Genomic DNA, 17,794 nt, shown 5'->3' on the forward strand with positions numbered 1-17,794 from the left:
CCTTGGGCTGCTTTGTTTACGCCACCATTCTTGTTTTGTGTTCTGTTTATTTGAAATTTACTTACAGTGTGTATACACTGTCCTGGAATATAGTTGAGAGCTTAAGAATTATTGTCAGAGGAAACATTCCTCATGAAGTTTCAGATAAGTGTCTTAAGACAGTTCTAAACTGCAGATACTGGCTTTTTTAAACCACGCTTGTTAGTGTCATTTTTTTTACTTTGAAGAAATACATTTTTTGTTAACTGTTCTTCTAAATAGAAATGTGACTAAGCTAGCATATGTATAGATGGCTGTGAACAGTTGTTTTCACTTGCAAGGAATCCCTAGTAGTTATTTAAATCCCTGATCTCATGTCATATTGAAATATCTGTACTGTTTTCCAACTAGTGCTACATTCCTAGGCTTTTATTAAGGTTACTGGTATTAGTGTGAAAGTGAATCCCTAAAATCTGAAATGTTTTTTGGGAAGTCCATTAGTCACATGCTTGGGGGACATAAAAATGCGTAATTATATTAATGGATATATATATACTTAAGCTAATAATCTGTAGTTTGCAATGTAGAATTTTCTGCAAAGTTTTAATGTTAAGGTTTGATGTCTTATTTTAGAAGTATAAATAGAATAGCATATTGTCTTTATTTCCAAAGGCATTATATTGTACTTCTAGCAAGTGCACCGACAGAAAAACAGCGACTAGAATGGTGAGTATAATGCTTGCTATTGAAAAGAAAAAAATCACAACCCAACACCAAAAAACCTCCAAACAAACCCAAAACCCTGTCAACCTTGGATATAAGGAAGATCTAGTCATTCTTATATCTTTTTAGTGGAACAAAGTGGCATTTCAGTGTTTCAAAATTAAATGGATGAAGACAGCATATTTCTGAAAAACAGTAAAAGTGAAGAACCAAGAAGTAAAGGCTGTTGCTTGCATTTTGCTTCTTTACAGCACTGTCAGATGCATTGGACAAATCTTGTTTTCTTAAGCCTTATGCACATTTTTAATAAGCAGCGTGAGGAGTATGTTTTCTGTCCCTTCAAATACTGTTTCTCAAAAAAAAAAGAAAAGCCTCTTTCCCTTGTTTCTGCTATCTTATAGAGAAGTTTTAAGATTGTCATGTGTTGAGGATTTCTTCAACCTATAAATTGATCATCTAAGGCCAAAAGAATGTTGGAGAAGTATGTTGGAGTTTCTTTCAGCTTGCCTTTTACTTGATGTGGAATGTCTTGCTGTTTAATTTGATTTGTAAAATCTGGTCATAATGAGAGCTTCAGGCACTCTTAAGCTTCTCTTGTGTTAGTTTTCAGAGCATGTTCACTTGGTTTATTGATCTGAATTAGTCTGTCATCTGTAGTGCACTAGTTAATTTGCAGACTCAACTATTAGTGTAGGGAGGATGTTGAGGATTTTGTCCTGATATATGATATTAGATACTTCTATTTCATATTAATGAGACCTTGCTAATAAATGACATTTACGCAGGGTGGGCTTGGTGGAGTCAAAAATTCGTATTTTAGTTGGAAATCTGGAGAAGAATGAATTCATTACATTGGCTCATGTGAATCCACAGTCATTCCCAGCACCCAAGGAGAATCCTGACAAGTAAGCAAAACTTCTTTAATGTAATGGTGAGGAACTAACTTAATAAAGCCAATTCATTAATAAATACACTAGCATTTTTATAGAATCTTAAATGGATTAATTTTCAGTTACATCATCTAAAGGCATGTAGTTTTGAGCTCTTATGTACTATTTGTAAAATTAGACACTATTCTGTATAAGAACATTTCTAAGCTGAAAATTGTATTAATTGCGTATTATCTTGCCAATAATCTGCTGTTACTTAGCTGCTTAGCTGCTGTTTGAGCAGCTAGCATCAAATAATAAGACAGTTTTAGTTAGGAGGCAGCACTGAGAATCAGGAAGAACATCAGGCACGGAACGGAAATCTTAAGTAACTAAGTGCATTTAATGTTGTTAGCAGTTGAGATGCATATAATTGAAACTTGGTAATGCCTGATGTTAGAATTCCTTGGGATGTGTGAACAGCTGAGAAGATACCAAGTACTTCAGATTGTTTGGCATATATTTTCAACTACTTCTGAGCTTTGTCGCCCCACCCAAAACAACTATTGTAGGTTAAAAACTCCTTTTAATACTTAATTTTATTTCTAGATAGTGTTATAATTGCGAGGAATCATTTCTTTGAGAAGGTGGAGAAAATTTTTGTCTTCACCAGGAGTGTGTGAAAAGCCTTGTTTGCTTACCTTCCGCATGGCCTTTCTCAGACATCAGCTGCTTCAAGTGACAGTATGGTGCTACTGGGTGGGGTTTTTTTTGTTGTTTTTTTTTTTTTTTTCTTTTTTTTTTAAAGTTATATACATAAATTACATGTGTGTTCGAAGTAAAATTGGACAAAAGCAGGCAATACTTCTTCAGCGCCATGTTAGTGGGTAAATACAGCTACAGCTGCCTGTTGATTGGAAGACAATGTTCTTCGGAAATAGTCCTATGGGAAAAGACATTTGAATTAAAACATCAAATGTCTTTAGTTGTTACAGAACTGTTATGCTATATTCGGTAATAAATTATAATCATCTTCCATATATGTTATGTGAAGGTGAGCTGTCAAAGGGAGGCTTTTCTTGCCCCAAAACTGCACTTTGTCTGGTCACAGTTAAGAAATTTGAGAGTTAAAGTTTAGGTGCCAAAATAGAAGTTGGTTAGTTAGGAAATAGATTCTAACTACTTTTCAGGGTCAGGTGCTGAAAATCTGTTTTCTCCTTTCAAATCTCTCCTTTACTGTGATGGCTAATGAGAGAGTCTATACAGAAGCACAGTTGAATGAAGTAATTACTGGTGATACTAGTTCATTAAGTTTGCTGGAGATAAATGTGTTAGTTTTTCATGACTTTTCCCAAATGAAAGGGGAATATCATTGTCAGCGTTGGTTTTTGCCTTTCTATGGCTAGCTCCCTATTGCTAGTGGAGCTAAAATGTACAACTGTTGTCTGTTTTAGTAGTTTATATTATTAAATTCTTCTGTCAGTATTATATGATTGTTTTGTATAATATTTTCCAGAGAAGAATACCGTACAATGTGGGTGATTGGGTTGGTGTTTAAGAAAACAGAAAATTCTGAAAATTTAAGTGTTGACCTTACCTATGACATTCAGTCTTTTACAGACACAGGTAAGTTTTGCTTTCTAGATGTTCTGGTATTAATAAACTCATTGAAGCTATTGTCTTTGTTCATAATGTAGTCTGTTTCAGTAGCAGAGCTCTGTCTAGGCATACAGAAGAAAGGTTTAGCTAAGGAGTTGAGGTTATTTAATGAAACACAGTTTTAATGAGTTTTAATGCTGCTAGACACTCAATAATAATTTTCAGTTTTTTTCATTAAAACTGGTGAAAATGATGCACACATCTTTTGCATCTCACTAAAAATATTGTGTTATATTGTGATCTTTGTTAAACAGGCAGACTGCTTACATGCTAGCTGCCTAGCATAACCTCATGTTTAAAATGGGTATAATTTAAATATTTTTATTGTACGATGAGACTGAATTCATTGGTGGGTTATAGCCAAGTAACTACCAGACTTCAGAACAAAATGCCTTTTATTCCATAGCATTTCATACTAGCTAGTTGGTTCAGTGACTTTCATGTCCAACACCCAGTGCAAGAAATCTTTTTGAGGATTTTTTCTGATGTTTACTTTTTGATTCATGAAAATAGTTTAGAACATGCATAAGAAATTTGTAAGCAAAGAATTGGTAACAGCTGAAAAGTGTGCATCTCCAGAGTCCAGGACTAAGATTTTTTTTTTTTTTTCCTTTAACAAATAATGGTTAAGGCTCAAGTGTTACCTTCTTACAGAGTTACAGGAATATATTCAGGTGTTACCTAATAAAGCCCTGGTCCCTGAATTTCTACTACTCGGTCTGTAAGTGAGGAAACTGTACACACACACGCACCCAGTGTGGGTGTATGAGTGAAAATTAATAAATATGTATATTTATAAGTAAATTATGCCAAAGTACTGAAGTTATTTTTTGTCATGTAAAGCTATAGTGGGGGCAAGAGGATTTTTATTGAGAGGTGGAATCTTCCTTTTGATTTTAAGTGGTGAAGGTGAAACCATTGACACATCATCGTAATTTTTCAGAATTTAGAAAAGGCATAATAGCTTGGCTGCTGCTTTGAAAGAGTGAAGGGATCTGTGAATTAGAGTTTGTCTTTTTATGTTTTATAAGTGATATTTCAGTAGTGTGCTTGTCAGATTTTTGGTAAGAAAATACTAAATGTAGCACTTAATGGGTCTGATTTACTTGCATTACATGCAGATCTGAAATTTGGGTACATGCAATTTTAAGTTAAGTAGCATTTTATCAAAAACATTATAGACTGCAATGTATAGTTTTCCATTCAATTTGTAAATATTGTAAAAAAAATCAAACTAAGAAACAATTTGTGTGTTATGGGTTTCTTTGTCATCTCAAATTAAAGTGGGTCTGTTTTCATTGTTCTTAATCCATCCTGAAAACATGCTTGCCCTGTCTTTTGGAATAGATCCTAAGATTTTTTTTATCAGAACTACCAGGGCATTTTCAAGAATGAAATTATGGAATAGCCTACTTTTTAGAGCAGGGAGAGAAAGAAAGCCATGAAGAGTGGGCTAGGTTTTTCTTGTATTGAAACTTCGGTAAGACCTAATGTTAGGAATTTGGAATGCTTTAACCATGTCTGGCTTTCCTATGTATGCCCCTGCCTTAACTGTAACCTGTATAATCTTTGCACAGAGGCTTTATGAGCTTCAATGCCAAAAATTAGTGTAGTGGGCTCTTTAATATGCAGAATTCATTGAGCTATTTGTGTGTCTCTTAATCAAATTTTAATTACATACAGCCTAATCAATTCCTTAATGAGATTCCTTAATGTTGATAGAATAGACAGTGAATAAGGGAGATAACACAACTTAAAAGGTGAAGATCTGCAGAAAATGTTTTTGTAATCATACACTTGCTATGGCTTTGTTTAATATCATCTAGAAAATTGATGTGAAAGAACGTATTTTTCATTTTTACCACTTTCACCTGGCTTTACTGAAACACAAGATGTTGGATTGCAGTGTTAGTTCTTTTACTAGCTCTGTGTAGACTCTCTAGAAGTACATGTTCTGAGGCAAAGAACATTTTAGAACATTATAGTGGACATAACTTGAAAAAATAAATAGGGCAAGCAAAAAACACAAACAGACACCCCCCCCCCCCCCCAGACTACAACAACAAAAATGTAGTGGTATCTGAGTTGTCACAATGATTTGTAATATATTAGTTGGTGGGTCAGTATTCAACTCCTGAATTAGAAACAATTTGTTATAGGAGGTACATAAATGAAAATTGAATCAACTCTGAAGAAAGTATTTTTATGTGAATAATGTAATTCTCGTGAAGGATATCGTATTTCTGTCTTTTGTCCCTTTGACATTAAGAAGTCACTTCAGAGCTGTTACTGTTAAAATTTGTTAACAATATAGTTTAGAGAACTCTGTGCTTGCAAGATATTTTTCTAGAAAAGCAGGTCACCTGTTTCCAAAGTAACATTTTCGTGTTTGCACTATCAGTGGTGGTGTAGTAGGCAGTTCACTTTCTGCCTCCAGAATAAGGAAACACTGTGCTTGTTCTTTAAGGTAGTAAGTGTTATGAAATGCAAATTTTTTCTTCCTGGGCAAGTAAGTGGATATTGCAAAATGCTTCAATACGTCTTAATGTTATTCTAATTGTGTAGTTTATAGGCAAGCAATAAACAGCAAGATGTTTGAGATGGATATGAAGATTGCTGCGAGGCATGTGAAACGTAAGCAACTTCACCAACTGCTACCTAATCACGTGCTTCAGAAAAAGAAAAAGGTAAACTTGACTAATATTTGAGCAATAAAAACACTACTGGGAAATGATTTCTCATCTTTTTAGACTTACTAATCAAAGAACTAAAAAAACATTTTGAAAGCTTAGTTTTATCTGTATATTTGACTGTAGCAGTTTTACTAGATGCACTAAATATAATACCAGATTTCCCAGAGCATCAACAATGTCTTCAGAGCTGGCTGAAATATTTTATTTTGTTGGCCTCCCTAAACTGAATGGTGTAATAATAAAGTTTTAAAGCACTCTTGCTATTTTAACATGCAGGTCACCTAAAGGAAGCATCTGTAACAATAGTAATGGAACAATCAGTCAAGCAATTCTTGCTATCTCCATCCCTTTTCTCTTGTTATTAGATTATCCTATAAGTTTCATAAATGTAAAATTGCAAGTTATCAAATAGCAGTGTAGAACGTTGAATTTGTTGCTACCTTTTTCTATCTAACATGGTAGTCTGTTGCTGTAACTGATGTTGAATACTTTGAGGATAATTTGGAGGAAAGCATTCTTCAGCCTGCAACTCGGCAGCTTTTAGTGTTGCATACAACACCAAAAGCTGCTGAGTGCTGTTTTAAGAGTATAAGATTTAAATGACAGTTTTGACACCAGAAAGTTGCCCATTGTCTAGCCAGGGTTATTTTCTCCATCAGTATATAGTTTACCTGTGTGGATATATCTGAGAATGGTAGCAAAATTTTTAATTAAGCTGTTGTGTTGGCTGTGATTTACTTTCAGTGGAGGCAGGCGGAAGGGGTTGGAACATTGAATTTAATAATTTAGTCTTTATTTCTAAATCCTCACTTCTTTGTGTTTGTTTAGCTTAATCCAAGAACAGTGCATGTTTGCTTATTTTTGTGAATAGCTAGCCACTGTTAGTATATACTCTGTTTTAGGTATATCTGAGTAACATGCTTTATTACTATAGCTGTTTTAAATTAACTGCGTTTTTAAAGAATAGGAAATCTAATATTGAAACCAAGTGTAAAACTATAATATTTACGTTGTCCTCTGAAATGTATTAAGTAATTAATAGATCGCTCTTTCAAATAGTGCTGTGTCAGAGGAGGGTTTTTCTTCTATGCTCACTATAAGTTCAAATCAGTCTCTCAATTTTTTGTATTAATTGTGGTTTTGCTGTACATCAGTATTACTTTGAAGTTAATGAAAGCAGTATCTATAAGCCAAAGAAACTTGAAATAAAGCTGAAAATACAATCACTAAATAGATTAGTTTGTCTTGTGCTTTTGAACATTGTTGATTCAGACAAATCTGCACCTGAATTTTCAATGTGAAAATCTAAATGCGTGTAGTGACACGATGGTGTATTATTTACACATAAAAGGATTTTAAATTTGTCCACTTTTTTTGTAGTTTTAAATGCTCCTGTTTTGACACCAGGTTTTGACACTATATACTTAAAATGTAACTGCATTTAAGGCATGCATACAAACTTTGTTTATGGTGGAAGCTTATCGCTGTTAAATCATCTTTTGTTTCTTTTTTCTTCACAAATGTAACAGCTTATATTTTGCATTATGGAAATATTGCATTATTTGAATCTTTGCTGATATTTAAGACCTTAATAGGACTAATGATTTTCTGTTGTCTTGTGGATTGCAGCATTCAACAGAAGGGATCAGGTTGACAACTCTGAATGACAGCAGCCTAGACTTGTCTATGGACAGTGATAACAGCACGTCTGTGCCTTCGCCTACTAGTGCTATGAAGACGAGTCCATTGAATAGTTCTGGAAGTTCTCAGGGGTAATGAAGACTTTCAGTCTTCTTGCTGCTTTCTGTTTTTGAAGTACTTCTGTTAGAAACTTAGCAGATACTGCATATGTGAGATATGATTATCAAGGTGTGAATGGTCCAAATTGGAGCTTGTAGACACTCCTATTTCCAGTTTGAGCACTAGAGCAGGACTGAATTTGGAGTTAGGCAGTATGGTGTTGGACTTCAGGTGAAGAATAAAGTTGGGTAAAAATGCTTAGAACAACAAGATAATATGAAAACTTGGGGCACTGCAGTAGGAGGCTGTAAGTGGTAGTTAGCAATAAATGCGTTATTTTTTTGTGTCCGTCCCCCCCCCTTTTTTTTTTTTTTATTCAGCTTCTTACTGGCCTAAAAAGCTATCTCTGAAGTGATTCAGATTAAATAGTTGAAATAGCTTCCTTTACTCAAGTTTGATGGTAGGTTGCCAGTGCTCATTTCTGTCTTCCTACTGTGACACTGTATTGCAAGTTCTGGTCTCTAACGTAGGTAAAATCCTATCAGCTGTGGTTACTGGCCATTCATATGATGTGATGAAAGGCAGATCATATAGCATTGTAACTTTACGTAATGCTTAGCATCTCATTATTTTTCTCTTTTTAGCAGAACCAGTCCTGCGCCAGCTGTAACAGCAGCATCTGTGACCAACATACAGGCTTCTGAAGTCACTGTGCCACAAATAAATTCCAGTGAAAGCTCAGGGGGTAAGGAAAATGGCTTAATATGCTGGTCTGTTCATTTTTAACTTTTTTTTTGTAACACTTATAAAGGGTTTTTTCTTCCAGTTCGGGTTCTTTACTTAACACATGCTGTAACATGTTCTCTTTGTATACAAATTTAACTTATTTCTTTGGGACTCCGGAAATCATGGCGAAATGATGTGATGATGTTTGTTTGTTCTTTTGTTCTTAAGGATTTTTATTTGCCATTCACAATAGCAGTAGTTTTCTGTTGTCCTGATGCAGGTCTGTAGTTCACTTGGTCAAATGAGGAAAAATTATTTAAAGCTGGAAGAGCAATTTTTGTTTTTATTTTTAATCCATTTTATAGTTAAACCCAAGATGGGGTTCTGTACTGTTTGTCATCTGTGCTCCCATGTTCCTGCTCCTTGTCCTTCATGGAAATTTAGTCTCGGAGTGAAAAAGACTTGGTTGTAAGCAGAATGCCTGCTTACTGATGTCTTTTCAGCTATGTCTCACTCTGTGTGTGGGCTTTATCTGTATTTTCTACAAGAAAAGGTACACTTCACTCAGTAATATTTTTTCTTTTTAAAGTATTTTTTAGTGAAAGAGCAAAGGCATCTGATGAAATTGTTCACTTAGAGTCAGCTACTCCTCTTTTTTGATGAATGTTAGCTGTATACAAGGAGCAAGTCAGAAATAGATGGGAAAGGTGACCAACTGGTTTGCCTTTCAAGATGAGATTTCTCTTATTTCACTCTGACATGTGAGACGGTGGAGCCTTACTGCTCACTGATTTTTATTGTAAGTCACAGATGCATCAAAGTGAGTAAGTTTGTCCATGAGCACTAAATGGAGCTTAAATGATGTGACTTTTTTGGATTTGGAAGCATATCAGAAGTTGCTCATTCTTGCACCTGATAGTTACTAGTGAAAAATGGCCTAAGTGTAATTTTTCTCATACTCGAGCATCTCCCTGTGTGTGCTCATTGGTTTGAGGTGGGCAGCTGGTGAGCTAGAGCTTTGTCATATGCAGCCTTTTTCAAAAGGACGTGTGGAATGTCAGATTTCTATCTGCTGTTCTGTGACTTAGCCTGTCATTGTGTACTCTAGGCGTGAGAAATGATAAACTTCATGTTTAAGTGACAAAAGGAGTACCAGATTGCTCTTGAATTTGATTTAAGGCACTCCTTGGCAATGCATATATATGGCCAAGTACAGAAACAGTAAAACTTCTTTTGGGTACCAAGAATAATATAGTTATATTAGCACAGAGTTCTAACCCTTCTGCAGGGTTAATTAGACCAAACAGAGCGTCACTGATGTGCCTACTCTGTATCTGGTACACACGTTATCTCAGAATTAACTTGAGCCTAACTGTGTATGCACACCTGCTGTTCCAAATATGGTGCTTATACAACTAACTGTACCAATTCTTTGATGCCTGCTTGATACCAGTGATTTTGAGAGACCAAAAATACCAGTGATTGACCTAAAATGGTTGTATCAACTCATCTTGCTGAAGCTTTTAAAATTACTTATCCATAGGTACTTCAAATGAAAGCATTCCTCAAACTGCCACACAACCAGCCATTTCTCCACCACCAAAGCCTACCATCTCTAGAATTGTTTCCTCAGCGTGTCTATTAAATCCATCACCAAGAACTTCAGGAAATGTTGCAACAAAAATGCCTAGCCCTGTCACAGCAGTGAAAAGGACATCATCTCCCCATAAGGAAGAGTCTCCCAAGAAAATAAAAATTGAAGAGGTATTTGAGATTTTTGAGGTCATACCATAGCAATGTCCAAAACTTTACATTCATATATTCATATCAGCTGCACAGTATTGATTATAATATTCCCAGTTATAATTATTTTGTTAAGTGGGATGTATATTTCCTACTCTGACTGCTTTGCTGCTTTATGTATGCAACTTGTTTAGGTGTTAGTGGTTTTTCACCATGCTGATATTCATCACATGATGCACTGCATTAGCACAAATGCTTAAATTTTAAGTTCTTGTCTTAAAAGCTACTTTTTTTTAGAATATGAGCATGTTAAGTCTTACAGCTAATTTTGTCTTGAAAAACACTTTGTGACCTTGTTGATTATTTTAAAATATGTTTTTATGATTTTTAATATTCTCTGGGTTTGTTTGCATTTCAGCAGGATGAAATAAGTGAAGATACTAGCTGTATAGATTTCAGTGAGCATGAAAAAATGGACATTAAGGTATCTATGCCTAGCCCATACAATTTTTGTATATTAATTGTGACTCTTTCTTGTGAAGCTTACTGTGCTTTCCTGTAGGAATGATTAAGAGTGTTTGCAGATACATTATAGACTATCCAGTGAAGATACCAAAATGATATGTTCTTTTTTCAATATATGTGCCAACATTAATGAATTGCAGTATGTTACTTGCTGCAGGTTAAGCTGAACCTGAGTCTATGTTCGCATAGGAGAGTGATTTCTTTGCTGGTCATTCACACGGTATTATGCATAGCAAAAAAATTAGTGATGATATTTGTATTTAAAATTCTTAAATCAGGTAAAGGATGTGTCTGCATACCTTACTTTGCCTGCATCCCAAACGCAATATGTTACTTAGTTTAAGAATAGTTGTCTATTGGGAGTTTTGCATGTTGGGCTGAGAATCCCAATGCCAGGTGCAAACTTGTTCACTTTTTAGATTAAAAACCCCAACAAACTAACAAGAAATGATTGCAAGTAGATTTCTTCTGATAGTGAAATTATTGTATGAAGTTACAGCATAACTTCTCAGGACTTGCAGAGATTCACTCCAGTATCTTGTAATTTAGCAGACAGTTTCTGCTTATTGGTGAATAGAAGGATGAAAGTCTGTCTTCAGCTTTATGATTGCAGCTCTCCACTTGGGCATACACGGTTTTTATAGGGAATATTTTGTTGTCTTTGGAATGTCTCTAGAAATTATCTCAAGAAATTAAAATATCTATTAAAATGTTTAAGTGCTTTGGTTTATAGTCTCCACACCCTCAGATGAGGAATTGTATCTTATTATGTAGTCACTTTGAAACTTCTTTCGAACTCAAGATGGGTGAAGGCTGAAATGCTTGTAATTCTAACATTGAAAATAGATCCTCTGGATAACAGATCATTATAAGAGACATAGGTAATCCTGTTAGCTTTTTACTATCAGACTCCTCTAAATCTTATGTGCTTAATATTCAGGGAAGAAATGGAGGAATCAACTTTAATATAGTATGTTGATACTTTTGGTTTTTTAGGAGCAACTTGAGACAGAAGTGAATGTTAATTCTCAAACAGAAACTCTTCAGACAACTTCTCTGCAAGCTCCTCAGGTACTGTTTTTTAAAAAATAACACTTCTCTGTGTATGTGTATGTGCTGATCTGTGGTGAAAATATTGAAATTAAAATTAGTCCAGATGTTAAAAATAAATGTATAGTTTTTAATTAAATCCATTGTATGGAAAGCTGGTTATTGTTACTGTCACAATTTTTGTGTTTTAGATGGTCATTGATCTTAATGTGCATTGTAGCTAAACATGTATGGCTTGCCATACAAACTGACCGAAGCTGGATTCGCTCTTCTGAATTGTGCCTTCAAAGTAAGGGCCTCAGTTTATTCCTTTGTGCTTTGCACATCACAGAATAATCCTTTCTAACAAGGAAACAAATGCTTTAAACAGCTGCTACTCAAATATATCCTTGTAGAGGTTGAGAATGTTTGAAATGTAACTTTAGGCTCTGAAATTCGATATGAGAGAGAGGATTTGTTGTCATTTTGTAATTCGTTAGCCAGCTGTGTTCCTTCACTGCAGGTATTGTAACTGTAAGGAGCATTGGAAATATAGACATTAAGTTACAAAGTCTGTGGCATTCACATAAACTTTTGTTCCTAATATTGTAACAACTTTTAGAGAACACATTTATCTTTACTAGCATTTTTATGCTTCTTAGTGCTCTACTGATTAAAGTCTCACTATTGCAAAGCATTTTATGCACAATTATTAAATGATGTCTAGTAAATGTTTTAATTGAAAATAGGGATACATTGCAATAGCATTTGTGGTATTTGTTAGTGGACTTTTTGAACTATATGAGCAATACTGAATAAAAGTGCCGAATTATTTGGCAAAAATTCTAGATGTTACATGGTCACACTAAGCTGTTTCAGGGAAATTTTTAGATCAGTTAGTACACCAAGTTTGTCTTACATATTGTTGAGGGATGATTATATGAAGCTTTGTAGCTTTTACTAATTGTGTAGTTATTACTTTAGCAAAAGTAATCTGCAAAAGACCTGCAAAAGACCTGCAAAAGAATGGTGGGCCTTTTTTCATTTTTGAGTAGTATTGTTGGCTTTGGTTGAAATGCTGGTCATGTGGCAGAAAATAGAGACATAGTAAACCACAGATCAGCACCAACCAGAGTGGGCTACTGGGGGAAAGAGGGAGGCAAGTGGTCAGAACTGTTCTGCCCCAAGTCCTGGTTGCAATGCTACTGTATCAGTTAGTGTTAACTCGATAAAACAACAGTTAAGAGCAGTCATTTTAATGCATTTTTTCCCCATTTATCAAACGTACCTCATATTAATTTTCAATGCTTATAGTATAAGATAACCTTTTATGATAAATGATTACAGGAAGTAATGCATAATAACTTGGTTATTGGAATGGCAACTGATCTGCCACAGTGGAAGAGAAATACTTTGAAGCTTACCCCCCCTTCTACCCACCCCACCTCCACCCCCTCCAAAAGAAAAAGAAAAAAAAAAAAAGCCACAAACCAAAAAACCACAACAAAACAAACAAACCCACCAGCCAGCAATAAAGAAGCATGTGAGAAATTAATGAATCACACTGAATATTGGGTGTATTCCTTTTCTATGGTTTACTTCATTTGGCTGTGGATGTAACTTTGCTTAATTGGATTTAAGTCTTTTAAGTGAGTGAAAGAAAGTGTTCGAAGTATTTTCAAGATGAAATTCTTAACCCAGCCATATAGCACTATTCATCGTACCTTTTGTATGTAAATCTAAACGGATAAGAAAAGTTGGAAATTTGGCTGTAAGAGGTTCCGCAGAGTCTGAAATGGAATGTATTGAAGACACACTTTGCACTGGAGACAGTTTTTTGTCATTCACCTGCAAAGGGCTGAAGCTTAACATTGAATTGTTCAAAGGAATTTTTAAATACTAAACATGTAGATCAGATACTAGGTGTAACCTGTAACCTACCAAGCACCCTAATTCTGTGGATATTATGTTTTACTGTAATACAGGTTATTAGTAGGCTCAGACATATCTGCACTTCCTAATTTCTTGCAGTTGTCGAAAAAGGAAACGCACGTTATGGAAAAGACTCTGGTACGAATTTTCCTTAATGACTATGTAGGCAAAGGAAAGATCTGCTTCTGTGTTTATAGTTGGTAGTGATTCTTATCCTGGTATATTTTTAAAAACTCTTCTAAAGATCTTGTTTTTTGAAGTTAATGCCAGTTACTACAATATTTTTCTTTCGATATTGACAAAGTTAAAATGCTTCATTTCTTTTCTTTTCAGAAAACACCCAGTACAGACCTTTCAGATATCCCTGCTCTCCCCGCAAATCCTATTCCTGTTATCAAGAATTCAATAAAATTGAGATTGAATCGGTAAAAACAACCTCAGGGGTCCATAAACAATATCTGCCAACTCAACCTGTTGTCTTCTAATGCTAGGAAAAAAGGAGAATGGAGGGTGCAAGACTAGAACATAATCGCAAATGGATTTAGGTATATTTTGTGCACTTCCCTTTCGGGGCTAAAATCACCACTTGATTGGAAGTCCAGGTTAGTATGTGAAGCCAGGAGTACAATTAATGTGTTAGCAACAGTTGCATTAAGTATTTTGAAGGATTACTGCCTTTAAAAACATGAACACTATTTGTAGCCATATTTGACATTCTAATTGAATTTGTTTGATGCATTGTTTCAAAATTGAGATAAAACTGGCATAAGAATCCCTTAAATGCACTTTTATGTACTTTTTTTATTGGAGTATGACTAATTTTAGATCTTAGCTCTGATACACTTTCATTTTATTGAAGAATATCTTCAATAGTGCAAATTGGATGATGTTCTACAATATACTATACATTGAAAACAAGTGTGTAGTATATCTAGTTCAACTGCCATCAAGCAGCAGTAAGCCTTTAGAATGAAATGTCAAATCTTGAGGTTGTAAGACATAAGTTGAGGGAGTAATTGGGAAGTTTTGGTGTTGGTGGGACTGGGACATGATTAAGATGTGGTCTACTTTTTATTTATAGGATTGTTTTTAAGGTGCATACAGATCAGCAGTGAAACAGCAAATAAACTTTCCTTTGAGCTAATCAAACTCTTTATTACCTTTTGATCCCTTTATTTCTTGGGAAAAGCTTTTGTGTTTAATGGTGGGTGGGTTTTTTTGTTGGGGTCCTTTTTTTTTTTTTCCTTCATCTCCAGCTTGCATGCACCATGTATGACAATGGTTATTTATACAAAATAAAAACAAGCCGTGTATTCATTTGGGTTCCCTCCTGCCCCTTACCTTGTCATAATACCTTGTGGCCTGTAGGCACAAATTCAAAATTTTGTCCCACGACTAATGTGTTTAAGTAAATATTGTGTGCCTGTGAAATATAACATCCGTCTTGATGGCCTTTGAATCACTAAATATAAGGTGATTTTTGTACACTCCATGAAAGTCCTGTATGCATTAAAAAGCTTCGAATTTTAAATAAAAGGCAAAAAGATTTTTCCCGAAGAATTTTAACCTTTTTATTTTTAGATGGCTCATCAAAAAATAGTTTTACATACTGAAAAATGCTGAATTTTTAAAAATCATATTTCTAGTAGACTCCTGTTTTTTTGTTACTGTAGTCCTATCAGTGAAGTGAAAACTTGTTTCTTTTGAAAGAACTAAATCTCTCATGGCAAAGGACAGCAGTATTTGAGGAACATGAGGGATACCAACAGTAATACCAGATGTAGATAACAAACTTCATTTTACTATTACTTAAGTCTGGAATGTGGGATGTCAAATCATACTTCCCATACTTTGATTAGCATGTTTTATGAACTTCCTTCTCCCTTTGTGCTCCATCCTATTACACGTGCATCTTTCATGTTAAAATTGAATTACTTACACTCTTCCCCTTATCCTTCGAAATTAATTCTCTAAAGTCAGAGTGTAGCTTATCTTTTACTTAGGCTGTGCAGTAACTGAAGGGTTTTTTTTGCCATTTGTCTAAGATGTCTAGTATACAATATTTCTCTTTTCCTTGCCCTGTGCAGCCTGCTGTCATCCACCCCCCAAAGAAGGTTATATTAACAGTTGAAGTGTACAAGGTGTCTGTGTATTTTGTGTAGCTATGGAGTTTAGATCGAAATTGCCAGGCACAAATTTAGTCTTGTCATTTTGTTTACACATCAGAAAATCTTTTTCATTTTATTAAATGTTTCATGTAACTGCACCCAAGTTTTGCCAAGCTGGAAACTTGGAACCTTTCTGTATAGTGACTTTTTAATTCTAGTTTTCATAACCTGGAGATCAGACTGTTGCTTTCGCATGATGTACGTAGTGTCTCATGACTGGAGTTTGCTTTGTTTTATAGTATCTGTACTCCTTGTATTTTTCAAGAGCTATTTTGTAAACAGATGATGTATTTCTCCATTGAAAACACAATAAAAAACAGCACAATCCCATAATTGTGTGATTTTTCTGAATGTACTCTCAATTCATATTTAGCTCTTAAATTTTCTGCTAAGACAAACACAGTGTGTCATAAAAGAGTACATAAATAAATGTTCTCTAACGAAGTGTGATGTTATAGGAAGTGGAAATAACACTCAGCAGAATGTTGAGATCCAGTCTGTAAAAGGGAAAGGTCGTGGAATGTGTAGTGGCTTGGCGTGGGCAGAGTTTCTTGCCAAAAAGAATACCCCATTTTAAGAGCATCCATTCCCTGTCTATTGATTGGGAGGCCCTTTCAAAAATCTTATATGCTTAAAAGCTGAAAAAACCAGTTTGGTATCAAAAGTGTGAAGTACTCTATATTTAAAAAGTTTGAAGCTCCTTTCTCAAAAACATGGCTATAACAGTTTTGGCATCTTACACTTGCTTTTCTTGTGACTATTTCTTATGTCAGCAGATGGCACTATTTCTCTTCTTGTCAAATAATTTAAGCTTGCCCTGAAATAAAAGTAAAAATTAGAAGTAGCTGTGCATCACTTCATTGATCTTTGTATCAGCATGAGCCCAATCCTCCAAATGCTTCATGTGAGTAACTTTAAGTAGCTTCCTTTTGACTAAAATTTCTTTAACTGCTAAAACCACTGATAGTTTGGGTGTTCATATTATAATTACCCTGCCTAAAACAATAAACCTTTGTGATGTATATATTTTTCACAGCATGCAATTGCTTGTCTTGTTTCGAACAGATTCATCATCTTTATATCTTGCCCACCACATCTCCCTTTCATCACAGCTCATGTTATTTATGGCTTTAATTCCTCTTTTATTTTCTCCAACCAATAAAAATCTGCTAGTAGATATACAAATTTCTGTTCAGTGTTTCTCGATCTACTGGTAGTAGGCTTCAGTAGGCTTGTTTTTCTGAGTTACCTTCATGAACCTCCAGAAGTAAGTTCACGGACTCAAGGATCTGCAAACAAGAAGCTGAAAATTACTGTTGTAGCCAAAATAATTAACATTAATAAGCCATGGTTCTAACAGATGGCTTTAGACATACTGATTGAAATCAGACATTTGAGTTGATGAGTTCTAGCTAAACTTGTCCTTCCTTCTTGCTGTAGGTAGTGTGTGCATGCCATTTTTTAATTTTTTTTTTTTTTTTACTGCAAAAGCTTTTAGATATATAGTAACTGAGTGGTAGTGAATACCAATTGATAGTAAATGTACCTTAATAAGAGAACTGATTTTAATCAACAATAAAAGTTAAAACTGAGTTCTTCAGCTTCTAGAATAACCAAAAATAATTCAGTATAGATATTACTGAGCCATAATCTGTACTTAAATGCAAGACAAAATACATATTTTGTCATAATATGTATGTAGTCTTTGGAAGTTGTATGCATTTGAACAAAAAGCATTTAGTATATTGAAGTAATCCTGGTATCATTTATGTGACTTCCTAAGCACACCAGTCAGCTAGCTTTGCTATGCTTTTTATGCTTTGTTTCTCTTTGGCATTGTTGTGGCTGAATGATACTTACCAGAAATTTTGTGACTTAAAATCATGCAAGTCTTAGGCTAGTACATCCATGAATATCTGTATAGACATATAGTAGCTGAGTACTTGGTAGGTTCACTTTTTTAAAGATCTAATGTTTGTATTGGAAAAACATCAGTAATAAACCATTT

General features: G+C 34.7%; 1 protein-coding gene across 8 annotated transcripts in view; it reads left to right on the top strand.

Moving 5' to 3' along the window:
• PAPOLA (poly(A) polymerase alpha) overlaps window positions 1-16,601 on the top strand; it is a 44,513-nt gene extending 27,912 nt beyond the window's left edge. For 2 of the 8 annotated variants that reach the window (XM_080619360.1, XM_080619363.1), the window contains exons 13-22: window positions 652-705; window positions 1,488-1,607; window positions 3,088-3,197; window positions 5,796-5,917; window positions 7,553-7,695; window positions 8,308-8,408; window positions 9,933-10,153; window positions 10,551-10,616; window positions 11,654-11,728; window positions 13,952-16,601. In XM_080619360.1, the coding sequence (XP_080475486.1) occupies window positions 652-705; window positions 1,488-1,607; window positions 3,088-3,197; window positions 5,796-5,917; window positions 7,553-7,695; window positions 8,308-8,408; window positions 9,933-10,153; window positions 10,551-10,616; window positions 11,654-11,728; window positions 13,952-14,047 (1,108 nt within the window). In that variant the 3' untranslated portion in view covers window positions 14,048-16,601. Of the gene's footprint in view, window positions 1-651; window positions 706-1,487; window positions 1,608-3,087; window positions 3,198-5,795; window positions 5,918-7,552; window positions 7,696-8,307; window positions 8,409-9,932; window positions 10,154-10,550; window positions 10,617-11,653; window positions 11,729-11,898; window positions 11,997-13,951 lie in introns of those variants that run through there. The other 6 variants (XR_013957023.1, XM_080619364.1, XM_080619361.1 and 3 more) reach the window with 6 other exon arrangements.
• The last annotated feature ends 1,193 nt before the right edge of the window (window positions 16,602-17,794 follow it).

This window comes from Psittacula echo (genome assembly GCF_963264785.1).
Source record: "Psittacula echo genome assembly, chromosome: 5".
NCBI lineage: Eukaryota > Metazoa > Chordata > Aves > Psittaciformes > Psittacidae > Psittacula > Psittacula echo.